Source organism: Tiliqua scincoides, chromosome 1 (assembly GCF_035046505.1).
Source record: "Tiliqua scincoides isolate rTilSci1 chromosome 1, rTilSci1.hap2, whole genome shotgun sequence".
NCBI classification, from domain to species: domain Eukaryota; kingdom Metazoa; phylum Chordata; class Lepidosauria; order Squamata; family Scincidae; genus Tiliqua; species Tiliqua scincoides.
In genome coordinates, this window is record NC_089821.1 from 129,271,076 (window position 1) to 129,294,504 (window position 23,429).

The 23,429-nt window shown below is 42.6% G+C and overlaps 1 protein-coding gene across 1 annotated transcript in view; it reads left to right on the forward strand.

The window, feature by feature from the left end:
- The window catches only part of SPAG16 (sperm associated antigen 16), a 521,477-nt gene that overhangs the window by 267,301 nt on the left and 230,747 nt on the right, over positions 1-23,429 (forward strand). Inside the window, exon 12 of the mRNA XM_066622076.1 lies at positions 10,295-10,480. Coding sequence (XP_066478173.1) covers positions 10,295-10,480 — 186 coding nt within the window. The remainder of the gene's footprint in view (positions 1-10,294; positions 10,481-23,429) is intronic.

The window sequence follows — 23,429 nt, forward strand, 5'->3', positions numbered from 1 at the left end:
GCATTAAGAAGATCTGCCTCATTTGCTATTACAAATGTCTAGAACCACACAGATTGTCCACAGGTTCTCACATGGTGATACAGACCACTTTCAGTTTCCTCACATAATTATTTCAGATTGTGAGCCCTTTTGGGACAGGGAGCCATTTAACTTCTTGATTTGTTTTTTTGTATACCGCTTCGTGTACTTTTTTATTGAAAAGCAGTATACAGGTGGGGCCTCAGTATCTGCAAGGGATCTGTTCTCAGACCCCTGTGGATACCAAAAACCGTGGATAAGCAAATCTGTGGTTTTTTGCCCCTTAAAACCTCCAACGGTGACCAGAGCTGCACTCCAGTCATCTCTAGAGGGCTTTCTGAAACCTGCAGAGGCTGTGCATGTCTGCCTGCAGCCTCTGTGGGATTCAGAATGGCCCTTAAGGCACAAAACAACTACTCCCAGTTTCCCTCTGGAAAAATCAACATTGCCAATTACTTTCCATGTATGGCAAGATACCAAAGCATGCTGTGGGAAAATTTTTTCAGGGAGATTACATTGGAAGATTATTCATGTCTTCTAAAAGTCCAGCCATGTCCATCTTTCCAGCACTGATACAGCCATGCCAGTGGGATGCTTGCTGCAACCTGCTGTGGGGAGGCAGTCATGGACACTTCCTCAATGTAAGGGAATATTTGTTCCCTTATCTCAGGGCTGCATTGTGGCTGCATTTGCACAGGAAAGTTGGATAGGATTGTACACTAAGTTTATTAAGCAGCAGGTACCATGAAGGACAGAGTACTTGTCTAGGCCATTGTAGCAGTGCAGAGGCACTGGGCTTTCGAGCTTTAAGCAAGACATGGCAATTGAGCGAGCACACTCACTTCTGCGCAGAGCAAACTCTGAGCTCATGTTGTCGGTCTGAGCTGAGAGCGTGAAGCCCAGTGCAAGTAAACAGGGATGAGTTATGGTATAGAGATAAGGGTTAGTGTTCAGAAGTTAGGAATGTGTTAGTGCCTGCTAGAAGTGTCTTATCAGTGACCGACAGTAACCCGAGTTTTGTTTTGTATTGTTTTTATGAGAATGAAATAAAGGCTGGGGGCTAGCTCAGAAAAGTAGCTTCTTGCTCCTGGCACTCAACCTGAAACCCTGGCTCCATGTCTTCATTGTTTCAACTCGTCTTTACTTCAGGCCATGATAGGTTCCTTTGCTTTAAGACAGTATATTTGGCTTATCTTTTTCCTGTTGCCCAAAACTAAGGTGCCTGGTGAAGATTTACCCTTTTATAGCGAGAGCCTTTTCTGTTCCTCAGCTGATGCCTTGATGTTTGATGCCTGATGCCTGAGCTGATGTTTTTTTTTTGCCTCCATCACCCACCTTCTGGCAGTCTGAGACTAGCTGGTTGTTGTAGGAATTTTTTGCCATCTTCCTTATTGGCCCAGCCCTTATTGGCAGACTGTTTCTTGGGCTAGGTTCTTTTCTTAGACTGGCTGGTCTCATGTGGCAGATATGGTACAGGCCAGGGATTGGAGTAGGGATTTTGATGTGCGCCTTGAGGTAAGCAGGTTTGCGGGGGAGACCTGTACTGATCTCTAGATGCAGTCTGTTAGGCAGGCTGGCTTGTAATGTGACTAGAGTTGCAAAATCAACCTCAAACACTTTCCAGCTTGGAGGAAGCAATGCAGTTTGGCTTCCTTAACATCTTGGTTGGAGTTGAGAAAGCTTGTTCTGTCAGTTGATGATCTGCAGCTTGGAATCAGGGTCGGGGAAAAATGCATAAAGAGAAGAGATGCTGTTTGCTGTTCCCTCTAGGTTAGATGCCAGCACTGAAGGGGGGTGAAATTGGGAGGCAGAATCACTGCTGAGTTGTTTTCAGATTTCTGAATGGCTTTCTTTAATCGATGTGGCCCAATTTATATTCCAAACAACCTGTCGCCTCTTTTGGGGGGAGGGGGGTTAAGGGCAATGTATACTTAGAGGTAAGTAATTTGTCTTCTTTCCTTAATATTTGACTAATTGCTTAGGTATTATATGCTCATTTTTTTGTTTGACAAATACTGTAATAATAGCAGAGATCTTTTCCTTGGCTTTGAAAGAGAAGCTTTAAGCTTGGTGAATCATTTGTGCTGAACACATTTATGCAGCCAAGGTGGTTTAATACTCAGGATTGCCCTGTCATACTTGTGACTCAAGAGCTGCCTCATACGGCAGGGTAAAGTAACATCTCTTGGCTCCAGTTAAGAAAAACACGTTTACTCATATTGAAGCTGTGAAAAAAGCATTAACTTATGTGATTTGACCTCGCTGTTTTAAGTGGCTGTTATTCCACGGGCTTTGGCAAATTCATTTGATATGGAGTCAACAGTGAGTTCAGAAGTCCCATCTTAGAAGAGATTATCATATGTCTAATAGGGCATTTTGCCTTGAAGCTTTTACTGACAATGTTCAGGTTAAGACTACTATTTGCAGTGGCACGTGTGTGTGTGTGTGAGTGAGTGAGTGAGAGAGAGAGAGAGAGAGAGAGAGAGAGAGATTAATTTCAACGCACTCTGGAATTGAGCTCTTTCTTTGTTGGGAAAATGTATGACAGTAATCCTGTAAACCTTGGGGTGAAATCCTCAAGTAGCTTAATTTGGAGTAGTCTTGCTGAATTCACTGGCACCTCTACAAAATAAACGGTTCAAAAATTGCTGTTTAGACTAAACTGTCTAGACTCACTGTCTGTCTAAATATTGTCAGATTTAATTAGTAAAGATACTAAATTACCTTGATTGTTATTTCCCAGCCCTGTAGAGAAGGACAAATTCTGCTACAACAGATAAGAGTTTGTAGCCATGTCACAAACTGAAGGATGGATAGTCTGTGGAAATTATACCTTTCGTTTGGACAAAGCAGTTCAACTAATTTGCTTATATAAGAATAGCTACTTCATTTGTTTTGAATGCACATGTGTGCAAGTTTAGAAATCTGAAACATTTTGAACAATAAGATTTCTCATGCAATTCTCTTGTTTAGAAAGGCAGAGAGACAAAGGAAAAGCAACTGCATGGGAAGGGCTACTTAAAGGCTAGACCTATTGCTTATGCCAGTGGTTCCCAAACTGTGAGTCGTGGCTCCCCAGGAGTTGCGGAAACTAGCCAGGGAAGCTCCAGAATCCTCACTAAAAACCTGCCACCCAATACGATGTATAATAATGATAGATATTTATATACTGCCTTTCTTGGTCATCAGGTTTCTCCTCAGACTTTTATTCAAGGTGCTTTACATAGGCAGGCTCTTCTAAACACCCATAGGGATTTTTACAATAGTTCTAATATTTCATAGAATGCCTTGATTCCAGCTGGATTCCTTCTTGGTCTGGTCTCCCTCCGACTGCTTTGCCTCCCACGCTCTCAACTCTCCTCTCTCCTTTCCTCTCTCTCACCGAGCGTCCACTCATTAGTGTGTTGGCAGCTCTCAGACACGATTGTTTTGAACTGGCATTCCCAGATCTTCAGGTATACAAGGCGGCAGCTCTACCTCTTGAGCCATAATCCTGCATAGGATTGTAGCCTTAATGCAATGACCCAATAGGTCAAGAGAGCCACCAGTCAATAAAGTTTGGGAACCACTGGCTTATGCATATTTACACAGTGGAACAAAGAATGGGTTCCTTACACTCAAGGGCATCACTATGATGGTGCCCGGGGGGGGGGGGTGAAGTCCTCAGGGGGCTGACACACACAAAAAAAATGCATAAATAAATTTTTACCACTTCACTGTTCAAAATTGCTGTAGATGTTTAAAAATGATCACAGATGATTAAAAAAGGTCCCCATAGCTTCAGAATCGCTATGGATAGCTTCAAATTTGCTGTGGATGTTCAAAGATGGCTGCTGATACCTTCAAAATGGCCACTATATATTCAAAATGACCACTGAAGATGCAGCAAATAGCTCCAATGCATTATTCATCAGATTGATCTCATATATGTCTCCTGATAGGATTACACTGTTTAATTGTTTTCTGCTTGGAGGGTGCTTTAAGATGTGGAAAGCTTTTACTGCGCTCTTGACCCTTGTAAAAATTACATGGTCGTTTTTCAGGCATTGCTTCTGATTGAACCAGGTGGCCTCTTCCTCTAAGTATTTGTTTACATACATTTCAGGCCTGGATCAATCCACCTGATGTAGCCAACCTCTAACAGAGAGAAGAGAACTTGTGAACATGTGATTTCACAAGTATTTAACATTAAAAAATGGCAAAGTTTAATGCATAAAAAAATAGGGAGGCACCCCAGACATCATTCAATCATTTCAAGCCATTTAAGCATTTGTCAGAATGGCCGCCACTGTGTCAGAGCACTTTGCACACACAATCCGCTGCCCTCAGAACATATATGAGAACACATTTTCAGAGTTTAAGTCTGAATTACAGTTTTTAAAAATCGTGATACATTGTTAATATTTATTTTATTGTTATTTATTACATTAGTATTACATTTATGAGGTGGTCTATGGTGGTAACGCCATGAGTTACCATACTGGGTGACAACGACACTATTGACACCTCTGCTTACAGTGCAAGCCTATGTGTGTCTATTCTGAAGTTTGCTCCATTGAGTTCAATGGGATTTAATTCCAGGTAAGTTTGTGTAGAATTGCAGCCTTAAATATCCACGTATTAGCTGCCTGTTTGCATGTGTGATCTCGGAATTTCAAAGTGCTTTTGCTCCTCCCAAGAGAACTCCTTAAAGAAACCTGCAATGTTGGCAAAATCATGTTTCTGTCCATCTTGGCAACAGGAACTAGTCTCAGTAGGTTTTTAATCAATATACATTTCCATACAGTTTTCATTTTAGCTGTTTTGATAAATATGACTCAGTGTAAAATGACTATTTCACCTGTGTGACTTAACCTTTTTGTCTGTCTGTAATATTTTGGCATATTGGTAATTTATGTTTATGTTGGGAACCGGCCTGCCCCCGACCTACTTGACAGTGGGCTTCTGAGGGAGGGTGGTTTGCCCAGGGCTCAGGGAGAGGCAGCAGGCCCCTTGCCGCTCCCCCTGCTGTCGCGTCAACCCCCGGGGGAGGCCAGCAACTACAGATGAGTGATGCTTGGCCCAGCTGCGGCTCAACCTCTGCAGCCGCCTCCAGCTGTCAATCGCGTCTGGACAGCAAGGGTATGATGTGGAGCATCCACCAGGGTGTCCTGTAGTCTCTAAGGAGGACACCGGGAGCCTCCACGGCCTTCATGGGCATCCTCTGGTGTTGATGTCACTGGTCGACAATGCCCACTGCAGGCTCCGCCTCCATGGCTGGGACTGCAGCACTGCTCAGACACCAGCCAGGCTGCCTTGAGGCCAGGCCAGTTGAACCAGGAGTCCAGAAGCGTCCCTGGCCACCTCCTACAGTGCCACTAGCCACCAGGGAAGATCCACAAGGGCAGGGCCAGGCACCCTTTTGAGGGACCTGAGGGAGAAAGGGGTGCCCAAAGGCCCTATAAAGCAGGGATGGCCCACGATGAAGGGCAGACTGATGTGTGGTGACATAGGCAGCGTGGGTAAAGGCTACCTGCCTGAGAACCAAACCAAACACTTCAGTACTGAAGAGGGGGCCCAGGGTGTTGTAACCCCCCCCCCACTGGGAGTGTCTGAGGCCATATCCTGACAGCCCAGTGGGCTGCAAACCCCAAGGGATGTGGCTGACCCCTGTAAGTCCATCCCTCTCCTGGCAAGGCGGAAACAGCCTTATGACATTGGACACCAACCTCTGACCCTAGGGCCTGACTATTTTTCACATTTTTATACCACTCTCAGGTTATTTATTTATGTTCCACATTTCTATACCACCCTTCCTCCAGGGAGCTCAGGGTGGTGTGCATAGTTCCTTCCCTCCTTTTGCCCTCACAACAACCCTGCAAGGTGGGTGAGGCTGAGAGATAGTGGCGCATGGTCACCCAGGAAGCTTCATGGCTGAGCAAGGATTTAACTGGAATCTTCAAGGTCTAATTTCTGAACGACTACACCATCCTGTCTCTCTGTGTTGCCAAACGTGTGCATTTGGTGTCCTACCCATCTTTATGAACCAGAACAATGCACACTTGTGATACAAACACTGCAAAGTCTCAAGGGAGTATTTTATATCTTGTATAATGACAGGAGTTTTCCCTCAGTCAAAACCAATTGCAAAGACTCTGACTGAATGCTCCATTTTCTCCCGCTACGCTTGTCATTAGCAACTGAAAAATTTAACAGGGACTGGATCTGGGATATATCTGTGAATTCTCCAAAACCTTTAACATTAAAAGAAAAAGACTGAAAGCATATTGAAATAATACAGCATTCTAAAAACAACGTTTTAGAACCAAATTAATATATTTCTGAAAATCTTGTGACTGAATTGACCCTACTTTTCTTTTGGTCTTCTCAATGTTGCTGTTCTCTTTTTTCTTTTTAAATTAATCAAAAGCCTTTTCTTGGACAAAGCAACAAATCACTTTGAAGGGAAATATGAGAGATTGTAAGAGAAGCTGTGCTTTTGCTTAGTCTAATCTGGTATCTTTGGCCAAATGTCTCAATGTCATATGCTTTATAAATATTCTGCAGGATCAGCCTGGCAAAGAAAAATCAATATGTAGGTAATGGATTTGATTAAAATGTTTATTTTTCCTTCCTCCCCAACCTACTAAAGTGTGCCTTCCCATGCAAATCTGTCTGTGGGTTGGCTTTTGCTTGGAAGGATAGCTCTCTCTAATACTTAGGCAGGGTTTTTATTTATTTATTTTTCTTTTTGCTACCTTGCCATGGCCAGATTTGGAGTCTGAGAAGTTCTTCATACCTTTAATTGTTTCATAGAAGGGAGAATTTTATCTGGTGTGACATTTCCATACCTGGCAAAATTTTCATTCTTAGAGCCCGTTCCTATCCAACTTTCCAGTGGTGACGCAGACATGCTAACAGGGTGCACACTGCATCCTGCTGTGGGGGTGGAATTAGTGGCTTCCTAAATATAATGGAATGTTTGTTCCCTTACCTCAGGGCTGCATTGCAGCTGCTTTAGAGCTAGAAAGTTGGATAGGATAGGGCCCTTTAAGGCCCAAGAAACCTTTTGATGTCTTGATTGTCAGTCTTACTTGGAATATTTTAATACTACCTTAAAATGATGGTGCTGTGACAGCTGAGGTAAGCACTTCTACTCTTACCTCATAGACTTTTAATGTCAACCCTTGTAAAGAAGTTCAAAACGGAGAGCCATAATCTCTGAGAAACACTTTTCTCCCCAGCCTATTAAAGCCAGAAATTCCAACCTTTAACGTGCAGTGCTCATCTGTTTTCTCAGCTATATTTGATTTGGGAACATACTGGAGGAAATATTCATTTGCATTTCATATATAAAACCAAAAGCTTTTGTGTTATTTTCCACACTTTAAATATAAGCGCATAAAGCCAGCTTCTCAGTTGAAATGAATAGATCTGCCGACTCCAGCAGGTTGGAGTAGTCCATTATTGATATGGCCGTTAACTCCCAGGGTTTCTCACACTGTGGCTATTTTCCTGAAAAGTCTGCCATTTCAGAAAGCAGCTCAGTTCCTCTGGTACAGGTATCTGAGATAACTGGGGATCCTGACCACATTTCCACACTTTCTGGGAGTGCAGACAACTACCCTGTCAGTGTTTTGGAGACTGCATCACTTCGCATTGGCAGAGACACAGGGCCCAGTCCTATCCAACTTTCCAGCACAGATGCAACCACAAAGATAAAACCTCCAAGGTAAAGGAGCAAATGTTCCTTTCTTTAAGGAGGCCTCCGTGACTGCCTCTCACTGCAGCATGCAGCACTTGCCCCATTGGCACAGCTGCAACAGTGCTGGAAAGTTGGACAGGATTGCACTTTCAGTTTCTGTCCTTCTCTCCCCATCTCAAAGCTTTGGACTCATGCTTTCCTAGGCATATACAACCATGGGATACTGCAATTATGAATGAAATTTTATGTTCAGACATTATATTAATATAAATCAGTGTGATATTGGGACATAATATGTTGCATTATCCTAATAAAACCTTCATAGCAGAGGAATAGCAAGAAATATTTGCAAATTATACCTGCTTTACTTTATAGATATATCATTACTTTGGGTAATGTTTTGTGCCTTTAAGCAGTATTTGTAAAAGCAGAACCATTTTTTTTACTCCAGGTTTTGCAGTACACTGAAAATAAATGAAGTTATTTCAGAGTGTGTTTTAACCTGTCTTTCTGACTTTATTAATAATCTACTAACACATCACCTTCATTTCTGATGAATCAAAAAGCAGAAATATTTCTAGCATCCTCTCATTTAATTTTAAATTACTTTTCCCATTTTCAAAAAGTAACCATGGGCAACCATCCTGTGTGAGGCTGGAGAGAGCTCTGCAGTGCATTTGAGAGGTTAATAATTTTGGGCTCTGCTGAAAGGTGTTGTTGAGAAACTACCCAATCATACTATTGGAGAGGACAGAGAATGGACTGCCCTTTGGTGGTCGATGGCAATTGCTAGCTTGGTGAGACAGTGGAAGTGATCAAAAGCAATTTTTTTTTCCTGAGACCTCATGGACAACTTCTCAGGGTCTCACGGACAAACTGTGGTCCACAGACCACAGGTTGGGAACCAGGATGTAAAACTCATGCATAGTAATGTTAATACATGATGATAAATAACCAGATATATCTAACTCAAATCTTGGAATTTTTTTTTCTAAAATGTGTTCTGGGAGGGATTTTTTGGGGTGTCAAAATTTTAATTCTGTAAAGGAAATAATGGTAAAAATATTCATTACACTTAATTCTTCTTCTTGTTTAAACTTTCTGGTCTGTCCATCTCTTCAGTATCAAAAAGTGATAGAAGCAGATATGATATTTGTGAACTGTTCACAAACAGTTGTGAAGAATTTTGGTCTTAGAGCCTAGTCTAAATCAGAAGCCTCAGGAATTCTTCATATACATGGAGGACACTTCCAGAGTGGGAGGCTTAGGATGGGAAAAGGGATTTAAATCCCCTTGGACTGGGCCATGAGTATGTTCAAATGATAATCAGTAGCAGGTGAAACAACTACACTTATTCTGTCCTGAAATATCAGGGTATTACCCCCTTCCCCCCCCCCCAAAAAAAAAAGTATGAAGAAAGGATTGGAAGTTCTGTGTTTTGCCTACACTCTAGCCCAGTGTTTCCCAACTTGGGGGTCACAACCCCTCCCCGGGCAATGGAAAACACCAATTCCTCTTTAAGGGGAGTGGCAAATGGCAGTAGCGGCAGGAAGGTAGTGATGGTAGAATTCCAGGTTTGCACTACCTCAGTGAACAACTAAGGAAAAAAGGTTTTTCTTACCCAATGGCGGTGGAAGCTGGAGACGCCACAAAAGTCAGATTCTCGCTGCCACCGCCACCAAGTAAGTCCAAAAGTAAGTTTTTGGTTTTTTTTAAAAAAAAACTCTTTTACGAACTCAGAAGTACCATCATCAATGGCCCTGCAAGCATTTAGCTGTTCACTTACCTTTGAGTGAAGGTTGGGAACCACTGCTGTAGCCTAACTGCACTCTCAATGAAAGTTTGCAAAATGGTTCCAGAACATGAAGGTGCCACAATCATGAATCATTTGAGCATTCATAAATATCATTGGGAATGCAACAAGGCCTGCACATCTCCCACAAACCCACTCAAGATCTCCCCTACCAACCTCTCCTCCACCCCTCTGAAACTAAGCTACATTTAGAAAGTCCCCAATTTGAATGTGACCTAGGTCATGAGTTCAGCAGGTGGTCTTAGGCAGGTCATTCTGTGTCAATATCACCTCCTTATATATGATAATAACATTAATCCTCTTTATAGGATTGTTATAAGGCTTACAACAACATAGGGCACAATTCTAACAAACTTTCCAGCACTGACTTAGCTGTGCCACTGGGGCATGTGCTGCATCCTGCAGTTGGGGGGCAGTCATGGAGGCCTCCTCAAGGAAAGGCAATATTTGTTCCCTTACATCGGAGTTGCGTTGCCCTTATGTCAGTGCTGGAAAGTTGGTTAAGACTACAGCCATAATGTGAAAGTGCTATCAATACTACTACTATTATGAGAAACTAAGCAAGGATTAATTGAACATTTATTTTAGGGTCCTTCTTAAACATACTTTAAGGGAATAAGCTATTGTAAGCAGCTCTTACATAAATATTGAAGCAAATTAATAAAGTTTATAATGCAGCAAAAATGTAAATAGGGAAATTTAGGCTTTATTTTGTCTTGGGAAGTTTAGCTGAAAAACTGCCTGATTGTGTAACCTAGATTTTTAATTTTTGACAACAGTGGAACAAAATTGGTTACTTCAAGTGGAGATACAACACTTCGGTTATGGGACTTCACAAAGGGTGGATGCATTCTGACCCTAGAAGGTCACAGCTATGCAGCGTGGGACTGTTCCTGGCATTCATGCGGAGATTTTGTGGCTTCTGCTTCTATGGATAAAACTAGCAAAGTATGGGACCTAAACAGGTATGTAATTATTTATAAAATCTGTAAATTGATTCTTGATGTTTGAATGTAATTAAGGGCGCAATCCTAACTTGCTCTGGAACAGGCAAGCCAGGAGGCTTGCACTGTATCCAGTGCAGGATTGTGGCCAGCAGCGGCTTAGTCAGAGGCAAGGGGAAACATTTCCCCTTACCCCTGGGTAAGGGCTGCTGGCTCCAATGGGTCTCCTTGGACTTGTGCCAAGGAGCAGGTAACTCCTGTGCAGGGATGGGCAAAGGGTGGGGCGAGGATGACGAGGGTATGGATCAGGATGGAGATGGGGTGAGGGTTGAGTGAATCCAGCCAGAGAGGGGGGATGGGATCGACAGCACCTGTGTGCAGTGTCCTATCCCCTTTCCGAGGCCTGATCTGTCTGCACTGATCAACTCTGACATGTGCCAGCAATATCACAAGTTGACCCATTACCAAGTTGACCCATTGTGGCTTCTGGGACTTACCCCAGGGCAAAGGGACATACAGCAGCCAAAACTTTCCCATGAGATGCAGTGGAATCTGCACTGGTTGAGATGCAGCGGAATCTGCACTGCACTGCTGCATCACCACACAGGAGTTTAGTTAGGATTGGGCTGTAAGTTGTATTTTTTGTTCTTAACTTTGCTGTTATTATAACTGAATTATATGCATATTCTTCCTGTGGCCAAGAAGAAGGCATTTTTATGTTAATGTTTACCTCTGATACCTACAAAATTAATCAGTTTTCTTGATTAATGTTTACCTCTGATACCTACAAAATTAATCAGTTTTCTTGACCTGAAACAATGAAAGAATTTAAAACATTTTTTGCTGGTTTAGACTACCTTACTTGTGCTTCCATATGAGCTAGCATCCTCAGAGTTAAGATAACTGGCTGGGAATTCATAGTGGCTGAATAATACAAGCATTTCATTCATTTTCCAGCAATAAACTTGCATTTTCTCATTAAATTGTGAGGCTGTTTGCTGTATTTGCATATGCTCTTCATATTTACAAAGATATTCATAGCTGGTATTCCTTATGATGCATATAATCATCACAAATAATTAAATTCTTCACAACATAAATTTGATTATGAAAATGAAACGTGCTCATGCCATCATTTGTCACTTATTTTTAGAGTTCCTGTTTGTGTAGTTCAGAAATTATTTAATTCTTCTTTGATGTTTATTCTTTATTTAATTATTTTGAATTTTGCTTTTTAGTATGTAATTCATGAATATGATTCTGGATTTATATGGACAGTGATTCATGTCAAGCACCTCTCTAGTCTGTCTGTATCATACAATACTGGTCTGTTTAACAATGACTAATGGCCCAGTCCTATTCAGATGCCACACTAATGGTGTGCTGGTGCTGGCATGACATCTGTCATATCCTAATCCTGTCCTGGCAAAGCAACACTGATGGCACTCTAATGCTAGAGCCAAATGTCAAGCTTGCCTTGGCAAAGCAACCCTTCCCAGCAACAGCCCTTCCCAGTAACACCCCCAGCATCCATGGAAACACAAAGTTCATTATCCGTGGAGCAGCATCCTGACATTGGTGCATCAGTGCTCACTAAACCGAGCTGGGGTGGGAGCAGGTTCAGGGCCAATGAGTAACCAATGCTGGGGCGACACCCCTCTGCCAACCTCTGTGTATGAGCAACATAACTGGCACCACCTACAATCATGGTGAAATGCTTCAAGGACAACACACATAGCACAAGGATGCCAAAGTATCCCCACTACCTACAGGAATTTCAGTGCAAACAGAAGCAAAGGAGCAAAAGCAAAGAACTACTAGGAGCCCCTGCACTCAGGGTTGAAGTAACATCATCCTACTCACACAAACATCCAACTAAGGAATACCTTTTGGAGTAGAGCAGAGCAGAGCAAAAGTAGAACGATAGCTCCCTTGGAAGAGGGCAATTGTATGAAACAAACACACAAGTCTCTCCATGGCAGACATTAAAAAGTCTGTGTGGTGACATCCACCGACTGGAAGGTGCCATTATGCCAGGGGAGGAACTGAACAAGTCACATCTGGAGCTTCAGGCAAAGCAGGATGCTGGTAGCTCATTGCGCAGACACGTGCTGGGAGCCAGGCAAGGTGGGTGCAAGCCCAGTCAATGGACTTGCCCTAACCAGCAAGTCACTCACCTTTTGCATGGCAGGGACTAAAGAAGCAGAGAAGTCAGGTATAAAACCTACACCACCTACTCTACAAAGTTGCCCTCTAACGACCCAGCCACAGCAGGAGATAGGCAAAGGGCACCCTCCTCACCTCTGGCATTTAACATCTTGCATCACTGCAAACAGGCACACTTGGCTGGGAAGCTGCAGTACACTGACCATTCAGAGGGAGCACTGCATGGGCCAATCACTGAGCTGGGTTCTTGCTTCAGTGGCCAGCCAGCTAATAACACCCGCGCACACACCCCATACCCTTTGCTTCATCACTGACACACGTCTGCCTAGCTTTCAGTATGCTGTACTTCCTGTTCCCTTGTCACTGCCCACCATATACTATGGCAGTGGAGAGTAGGGGGCTCATGATCACTGAAGAATGTCCCTTCCTCAGAGCCCAAGAAGTCAGAGTGAGGATGCTGCAGACTCTGGGAGTAGAGAGGCCCCTTTCCACCCAGGAATCCCACACTGTGGCCAGCTGACATAAGAAACAACTAGGCTGGAAAGAAGGGATCTCTAACTGCAAAAAAAGATCATGATCCAATCAAAGTTTCTCTTTAACAATATCAGTGATAGAGCAGTATCAGAAAGAGAAATACAGCTGCAAACACCTAACCCCCTTCCTAGATTCAATCCCATGGCCCGTGCCAGTGATTTCAAGTAGACTGTATTGTAGAGCCTTAGCCAAAGGAGACTTCCAGGACTGCCCCCACCCCCGGATGCAGTGAGAACTGTTTTGGTGCAGCTGCATTGATGGAGGGTAGGGGAGCATAGGACTGGTCTTTTACTTCCTTAATTCTTAAAAGGTAAAATTGCCACAATTTGTCATTTATGTGTGTAATTTTTCTGAATGTGCACCCACATGATCAAATCTGAGGTCCCTTGAAAGTTAAAGATTTGCAACCTCAAATATCAGTGTTAGAGGGCCAGAGTGGTGTAGTGGTAGAGTGACTGGGAAAACCTGGGTTAAAAATTGCACTCAGCCCTGCAGCTCACTTGGTGACCTTGAGTCAGTCAAGTCTCCAAGCTTAATGTACCTTACAGGTTGCTTTGAGGAAAAACATGGGGGAGGGGGACAGTGTGGAAAACCATGTTCACTGTCCGGAGCTGTCCTTGGGAAAGCAATTAGAAATTCATGCACTAAACAAATCAAATATTCAGACAACAGGGTACTTTAACACTGGCTAGCTGTAACCTGAATACATTAGCTCACTCACAGCCCAATCCTGTGCATGTCTACTCAGAAGTAAGTCCCATTTGAGTCAATGGGGCTTACTCCCAGGAAAGCATGGATAGGATTGGGCTGTCAGTAGTTTATGCTCCTTCAGTGTCTTTCCAAGCTGATTTCAATAGCAGTGTTCGACCAGTATCTATCCCAATCAACTATAATACAGCTCAGCGTGAAAGCCATCAAAATGCTGCAAGCATTGGGCACAGTCCACCCAAAGTTAAGCCCTTGAAAGTTTGCTCATTTTTGGTGAAAAAGGTAAGCGTGTGCTTGCTTGGCCTAAATAGTGCCCATCCAGCGTTTGCACATGGACATCATATTTGTGAGACTGCTACAAGGTTTTGGTCTTGTGTAGATCCAAATTATGAAATGAAATTCTATCAGCAATTTCAACTGTATTTAGGCTAAATAAATAATGCTTTTAATGCTAGTTGTTTGCTGTGCAGGCACTTCTCATTATGCTTGTTTGTGCAATAGCTTGTTACTACAGTACAGGCAATAAGATTACTTGGAAAATACCATTAGAAACCCAGATGGCTTAAAATGTAACTTTTTCTGACATAAATTCACTAGGGAAAGTGGCCCAGGTACTGAACCAAGTGCTGCTGACTTGAGCAGAACTCCAGGGAATGTGCTTTCTCATTGCTCTGGCATCTTCACAGTAGCTTTTGACAGTCCCAGTCTGACAGTGTTGGCACTTCAATTTACACTTCCTTGTTTTTGTAACTCTGTCACGTGCTTTCTACGGTTTGGATTCAACTTTTCCAAGGAAGAAAGCATGTTAAATTGCACTAGGGAAGGAACTGTTTTCTTTTCAGCCCGAACTGCCAAGCCGTCATTTCTTGAGTAGCTCATTAGCAGATGGCTGATTTAAAGATTGCGTTTTACTTTTGAAAAGGCTGAATCTGATGATCATAAAGTTCCAAATGTAACTTTATACAGAATTGAGGAACATTTTCCTGTAAGTGGGAACAGAACGATAGCAGCAATATAGGATGTGTTCTGAGAAGATATTTCAGGGAAAGATAATGCAGTCAGATGGAGTTCAGCCATAATGGTATTAGTGTGGATACCACACAGAACTGAATTGCAAGCTACAGATGTGAAGAAGATAGATTGACACACTGTCAAGAGAGTCAAGTGAGGCTGTAGATTCAATTGAAGTGCAATGTCCAGAGCCAGCCTGCTCGTGAATCCCAGTGAAGTGTGGATTGGCAGTGAATTGGCACATTTCTGTAACTTTTGGCAAAAGCTACCTGGACCACATGCCAGGAAGGCTCTCAACTCCTCCTAGGTCCACAAAAGGCTCCTTGGATGGTGAAAAAGTACCTGGCTGCTGAGAGGTGTGTCTCATTCTCTCTCTCTCTCTCTCTCTCTCTCTCACCCACCCACCCACCCACCCAGCTTTTCTCTGTTACACAACATTAAAGGTGGTTTACATAGTTAGGCAAATCTAAACCTCAGTTTTTCAATGGGATTTTTACGACATGGTTCTCTGAAAACTTGCAGAACCCTCAGTCTGCCAGATGTTTTCCCTTCAGGGCATGGTTATCCCTTTGGGCTGCATGCCATTGAGCTTCTGCAGGTTCTTATCCATTCTTGCTAGCTGACCTCTCCACACACCTTCACTCTGTCACTGCAAGATGGCTCATCAGCCATCCTCTCACAACCACTCATAACACTGTAATTTGGCTTCACATCTCCCCTCCAAGGGCACAACTCAATTGTTCCTGCTTAGCTTCAGGCAGTGCTTCAAGCAGCTCAACCAACAAACCACACTTCATGCCCATTTGTCCCCCTCTTGAGTAGCTTCAGCCACAGGAATATTGCTTCCCTCATCTTGAGTAAAACCAGTGTTCTAAAATCAATCACAGAGGCAAATGTTCTCAGGCTACAGTTCAAATGCACACCACTTTTGCACCTTTCTTTCCTACTAGCCAATTGCAACAGGGAGAAGACAACTGCCTTTTAGAGCTAAAAGAAGAGCTGTGGCAAAGAAGATGTCGCCAAAAGTCTAGGATGCTGTCTCATGTGGGTGTTGCAAGCATATGCTTAAAAACCCATGTGAACAATTCTGAACTCATGGATTACGAGGGGAAGAATGGGAAAGAGATACTTGGCTATTCTGTGGCATGAAACCTCAGGGATAAATGCCCATCATGAATATTGCTTCCTTAGTGTGCTTATTGGGTTTTGCATGTTTGGTCTGGACCTTACCCTCAGAAAAGACACATACCTGTCAGATATGCAAATACCCTCTGCAGCAATATTGCCAGCCCAGATAGGATTGCTATTCCAAAGCTCATGCACCCCACCTTTCAGCAAAAACTGTGTTCAAAATCTACACTTCTTCTCTTTTCTTGCCTTGTATGCCAAACAGAAGCACGCTTGAGATTATTTCCATGAGGTGTCTCTTTCTAGATTAGACAGTCTGTGTAAAGTATGGTATGAATGTCAGTGGTCAGAGTTATCACAACCCACCTGCTCTTTGCTATGAATGAAATCCCTTTGAAGATGCACAGAAGGACTTATAGATCAGCAAAGCTTTCACCTTGTGTTTCTTCCAAACAGTGGCACACCTGTGCAGTACTTACGGAGCTTCTCTGCATTTGTTTTTAAAAACCATTAAGGAGGACAAAAAATATGATAAAATGCCCATTCAGAATCTGGAGCCAGTCACACAGTTTTATCAACTATGTCTTGTTGCTGTTTGAGAAAGTTTGTTGAGCAAATGTGTCACTGCGGGAGATTTGAGAAGCAGATATTTGCAGTTCATTGAGCACATTTATTAAATGCTGTACGTAGAACTTGCCTTACAACCAGATGCTCATGGCTAATTTGACAGTCCAGCATTAGTGGTATATTCTCAGTAAAATCTCTTCACCATTTCCTTCTTTAGAAAGAGATCTGGTGAATTTATATGGAAATAAACAGTTATTCAGCAAAGAAGGAGAGCTGTTTAAAAAAAAATAAAATGATGTATAAAAAAGTCAAAGGCTACAATATTGTGCATCACTGGTATGCAAAGTGTGAAGAACCCCACCACAATTGAGGTTCTATAATTAGGGGCAGTCTAAAATGGTAAAAAAGAAATAACACTGCCATAACAGGAAAATGGACATAAATCGACAAAACGTGACATCCTGCTCAATCCTCCCATCACAGAGCTAGAGAGAACACAAAAAGATAAGTTAGTCCACAGCAACCCAAGGAATGAATAAGCAAGTAGAATCTGGACCTGAGTTTCCAAGGTCTACCTTGTGACACACCTTGTCACATTGTCACCTTGTGACACGACACATGGACTAGTTGTTCGCACGATCTATAGGCTCTCACGCTGGAAAGGGTGCCATCTCCCCAGCTTAGAAGAACAAAAGTAAAGACACCTTTTACCTTACCCTCCTATGGTGAATTTGATGGTATATTCAGTGCTAACCAGAGCTGTGTGCAATGGACATCTCTCACTCATAACTGCTGAAAAAAGATTTGGGTGGGAACTGTAGTCATCATTTTACTATTAATAAATGTAACAAAGATTGAAAATATATAGTTGTGCCTGTTAATAGCTCTGCAAACAATCTGAGGATTGGTTTCTCTGCCCATAAATCCAGGGCTGTCAAAGTCATTATGGCAAGATTAATTGCAATTATAAATCTCTTCAGTGTTGGAGGGACTTATCTGTGAAATGCAAATCAATCTTAGCTTACTTTCTACACAAAGACCATCAGTTATCTAGCTCAGCAGCTCATACTGAACATAGTGTATAAAATGCAAAATGACATTTTAATACAGATGCCCATTACTTAACGACAGGGATGTGTTACCACAGCCCCATCGTCAAGTGATGCAGGACACTAAACAAAGTCTCCAAAGCCAAGGAAGTTGTGCTCCTCTCACTCCTGGGGGCTTTTCTGAGCCCCGCAGAGGCTGTGTGCATTCAAACTCATACTTCTAGGTCTTGTTTTATATTTATTCCTCATTTTGACTATTGAATCTTCTTTCCTGACTTCTCTTATCTAACTTGGAGTCTTTCACCTTTTGTTCAAAATACAATTGCTAAAATGATGTAGTGTTTCCACAGCTTTGATCATATCACTCCTCTCCTCTGATATTGCTGCTTGTTTTCCTAATCTTTTACATTCACATTCAAACCATTTGTAGATACAGAGTCTGGGCCAGCTCCATTCCAGAAGACTGTATTACAAGCAACAAGGACTAGGAGCAATTTGAGCCTATCTGTATAAGAAGCATCAGGAAGATTTTGGTTAGTAAGGCTGATATATGAAATGACATTTTTAATAAAATATCTTGCTATGGGGTCAGACTCAAAAGCAGCAATTTATGGATGGTTGCAGTAGAGCTGGCTTGTTAGAAAGGAGCTAGGAAAAACAAAGTGAGGGAAGAATGCTTCAGAGATGTATGCTGACAGGTGAGAACAGTAATTTTGAGTGCCAAGGAAGCAGAGCACAGGCAAAATCAAGAAATGAAGCAAGTCAGAAATGATGCTCTCCTGCTGGACAGATGCAAAATTGAAGTTACATTCATGGATGAGAAGTTGGAAGATGAACAAGGTAAAGAGGGTCAGTGAAGCTTCTTTGGCCTGATAACCCTAACAGCTGGTAGACTGGTTATGTACTAAGCGTATTTACTTGGAAATAAATTGCTAAGTTCAGTAGTATCAACTCTTAAGGTTGAAATGGCAAATGCAAGACTTTTATTCCATATGAAGAAAGAGTTGCACAAGGCAATAGGCAGCTACTCCTGAACAGATGGAACTAAAACCACTGATAATATTCTCAGTTGTCATTTAAATTCTTGATATTCTTGGGAGCCTCTTCCACATCCATAACTACAGATTTTATCTAAACTGCAAACTGAAGAATTATGGCACTAAAAGTATTTTGCAAATTACGGAGTCATATATAGATTTTTGAAACGTCTGTACACTACATCTGAACATCTGAAGATACCACCTGTGTTTTTTTTACAGTTTGTCATGGCTGCTACCCCTGCTTGTCTTCCAGACATTCAAAAAGAAATGTGAAGGCAGCATGACTTGTCTAGTACAGACTTGCAGAATCCTTCCCACTGTGGAGATAAGGCAGCTGGTTTTATTTGCTTATTGAAAGCATTTATACCTTCAGCAGTCAATGGGAAATCATTACCAGTTTGCCTCTCCAGTTTCTTCCTCCTCCACCTCACAGGGCAGTTGTTTTGTGTCCACTCAGAGAGGATGTAGTTCACTCAGTGAATGCAATTCAAACTTCAAGAGGCACCAGCACCTGTTAGGTCTTTACAGAAAACTCCTGTCACCAACAGTACTTTGCAAATATTTTCCCCCTCTGTTTTTTTAAAGATTCCTCCAAAAAAAGACCTAGGGATCAGGAAGAAGAATATCTAAAACTTTGAATAGTATAGGAAAAAACTCCAATATGGACAGTTCACTATGGATGGCTAACTCATTCTAATACTTGCTCTTTTCTATCATGCTATTATTAATTAAAGTTTGTTATCCCCCCTTTCCTCCAAGAAGCAAGATGGCATGCATGGTTCTCTTCCCTCCCCACAACAACCCTGTAAAGCAGGTTAGGCTGGGAAATGATGGGTGGCCCAAGGCTGCTCAGGGGACTTCATGGCAGAGTGGGAATTTGAACACAAGTCTCTCTAGTCAGGCACTCCAGCTACCACAATATGCTGACCCTTTTTTTCCCATCTCTCTTCTATTTTTGTAGATTTTCATTGTCCCATTTTTTTCTTTTAAAGAACATTTGTCTTTTACTGCATTCAGAATGGAAATAGTCCTTGCACAGAGGAGAGGGAGAAAGAGAGAGAGAGAGAGAGAGTTGCAGAACACTAGGAGTTGTAATATATTCATTGTAGACAACAGTTCATTAAGATTAAGTATTTCAATCAACACAGCAATAATTTGTCAATACCAGTCACATTGCATTTTACACATACACTTTTTCATTATGTCTTTAGGTGATACAATTTCATTTAAACATACACAATGCTGCATCAAATACAATTCCAAATAGCCCCACTGTTTTCAGCAGCCAAATGACAAGAACCTATCCATTTCTTATTCAGAAACTGTACATAACTAGTGGCAACAACCTTAATCCTGAAACCATTGTAAACTGTTAAAATATTCCAGTTTGAAATTAGATGAGCTGGTCGTTTGCTATTGAATGGAAAGACTGTAGTAATGAATGCCTCCATATTTATCAATTCTTCTCATTTCAGTTCTAGCTCTTTTAGCCCCAGGCACTCTTCAGAGATGGATCTCCCCCCCCCCCCCACTGAGAATTCAGAAAGGAGACACTTTGCATAAAATTGTATGCTGTCAAGTGATTTTTCTCCAGAATAGCTAAAAGTCTTGTCTTTTCTACTGTACGCATGTCCTATAAAAGCAGCCCATGTTAATCTTTGATTAGGTGAATATGAGCAAGAAACCCACAACTGCCCTCAGAAAAGTTTATTATTCGCCCCCCCCCATCTTCCAGGAGAGTCAAGAAATAATGCATTTGTGCTTCGTGCACATAATTTCCACCCAAACTATTTTTCCCCATCCCAACATCTTTTTGTTGTTGTTTTTTCCCCTGCTCTCAAGTGAACAAGTAACCATATGCTGCAATTTGTATGCCTTTGTAGTCTTCCTGGCAGTATTCCCATTCATAGTTCTTCTGTATAGGATTTTTTTTACCAAGGATTTCTCACTGAAAAGCATATGTAGAGATCAAAGCCAGGATATTTAATGGAATGCTGGTTGATATGCACCCCATTATACCAAAAGAGAGAAAAGATTATGTCTGTCTTAATGTCAGGTTCTGGCTTTGAACTCTGCCTGAAGCCAGTTGTCTAGATCCCAACACAATTCAAGGGTGCTGTCTTGTACTGTACACAGATTTAGGTCTTCATCCAAATAGATAGTTGAGGTGAAACAGCACAATGGGAGCTTAAGTATAATGATGGAAAAATATAATGGGCCATAAGAAATTGACTGATTTCAGAACACACAAAATAAATTTTTCAATCATAGTTGGAACAGAAAACGGCTATAAGAATTATATAGAGGTATCATGAAAATGGTAAACTCTGTTCCTTATATTTTTCCTTAAAGGTATCTAGGAAACAAACCTTAATTGGATTTCTACAAGATCCATTACAGCTGCAGCAAAACACTGGAAGCAAAACTCTGGAAGTATTCTTAATGCAAGCAGATGATTCTATTCATCTGCACTCACAAAGATGACAATGAAATGTTACTCTAGCTGTGTGGAAGTTGCTCTTACATGAGCATCTTCCTTGTATCAAAGTGATGCATAAACAATCCAATGTGATGATTGGGAGTTGACCACAGAACTAGATGAAGTGGTGATTCCATGGGATATTCCATATACAGGTGGGGCCTGTATCAGTGAGGAATCCGTTCTCGGACCCTCTGTCCTGTCCCAAAAATGTTCTGTTTCCCAATGCTAACTTTTTTGGCTAATTAACACATCCTTATCTCTAGAAAGAACAGTTGTTGTGTACAAAGGAATGAACACAGAACTCCTTATCTATAGCAATTAACCAAATCTATTGCAACAGACACATTCTCTGCAAGTCCTCTTGTCCAGAGGCTTTCCCTCCCCAAAACTTCACTTAACTTAGTGGGTAAAGGTCCAAAGTCTCCAGTCCAAGTCCACTCCAGCTGAATCTCCAAAGCACAGTCCAGTCTTCTGCAGCAGAGTCCCTGCTTTGTATCCTCTCCAGCAGAGTCCTGGCAGTCCCCTTCTCCTGTAGGTCCTGGTCTGTCCGTGTCCCATAGGTCTGGGGTCCTGTAGGTCTGGGTAGCGTCTTGTGGGTCTGGGGTCCCGTAAGTCTTTGCCTCTTCTGAAGCTGCCATTTATCCTTGGATGTCCCATTATCCAAAATGCAGCTCAGCTGTGAGCTACCCTTGTTAAATCCAAATTAGGCTCAGGTGAGCCATCTCTTCGGTCCATGTCCATTCAAAGTCCCATCAAGGTCAAATGAAGCTCAGGTGTCCATCAGAGTCTCCATTGGCCTTGATTGATTACAGCTGTGGAGCCAGCCCTGCCCGTCCCAGAGCTGTCAAACAGCTGTCAAAACATGGGAATCGCTGTCAACACCACATTATCCACCTGATGATCTTCTGATCTCCCATTACACCCTCCCCTGTGGATACCAAAAAACACGAATACCAAAATCTACAGTTTCAGCACCTTTAAAGCCTCCAAAGGCGACTGGAGCTGGCTGCCTCTGGAGGGCTTTCTGAAAACTGCAGAGTTTGTGGGTGGACGTGCGCGGCCTCTGCGGGCTTCAGAAAGTCCTCCAGAGGCAGCTGGAGCATAGCTCCAGTTATCTTCGGAGGGTTCAAGTGGGGCCTAGTGTTCAGCCAGATCCATGGATATAAAATGTGTAGATACAGTTTCCACCTGTGTGTTATCAGCCCCTGCCTCACATAACCTAAGTCATTTAAATTTATCCCAGTTGCACGGCTGCTCATGGAAAAGTCACTCAGATGCAACCAGCATAATATATGAATGATCCCTAAGAGCATTGGCCATCCAATATTGTGTTGGCTAAATTAATACTCTATTTTTCTTGATGACTTATGTGCACCTGCCAGTAGAGTTTCTCTGTTAGTCTGTCACAGGAAAAAAGACAATTGTGGCAAAAGTATTCATGGACCATAGCCCAGTTTGTCATTGCAAGCTTATGCCACAATGTATTGTGTTTGTTGGTCTTTGAAGTGCCACAAGCCTCAATTGTTTCTATGAACCTGGCCCTTTGAGTCTGATAGGCCATAGAAACCCCTTAGCAGGGCTGATTCAAGACCTTCTGGCACCTGAGAAAAAATGCCAAATGCTGTCTTGCTTTACCTAGTGGTGTTCCAATTTCTGATCTTCCTTTCTGAAAAAGAGGGGGATGGAGAAGTGTTGAGAGAGTAGTGGGCTAGGGCATCTCTTTTTGCCTCTTCTGCCCCTTTCCTCTCTTCCTTTTCCAGTTTTGGATAATGTGGGATAAAGAAGAGGAGCAGTGGAGGAACCCCATGAAGGGTGGGCAGAGGTGGGTGTTGTACAACAAACTGCTGCTTGTAGTGACTGCCATAGTTGGCTTCATGGATGGGCTGCCCTTTAGATAGGGCTGGACAGACTGTTTTCAGGTGTTTACTGCTAGGCAGGCTGATGGTGATCTGGAGGTGGAGGTGGAGGTGGATCAGGAGGTGGAGGATATTAAGATCACTCCTTTGTCATGGACAGATCACTTTCTGGTTGGATCTCCCTGGATCCCACTAATTTAAACAACTTTCGGCCGGTCTTGAATATCCCATTCCTGGGCAAGGTGATTGAGCGGGTGGTGGCGTCCCAGCTTCAGAGGGTACTGGAGGAAACGGATTATCTGGACCCATTCCAATCTGGCTTCAGGCCGGGGTTCGGGACGGAGACTGCCTTGGTCGCCTTGGTGGATGACCTTCGCCGGGGGATGGACAGGGGGAGTGCAACCCTGCTAGTCCTGCTGGACCTCTCAG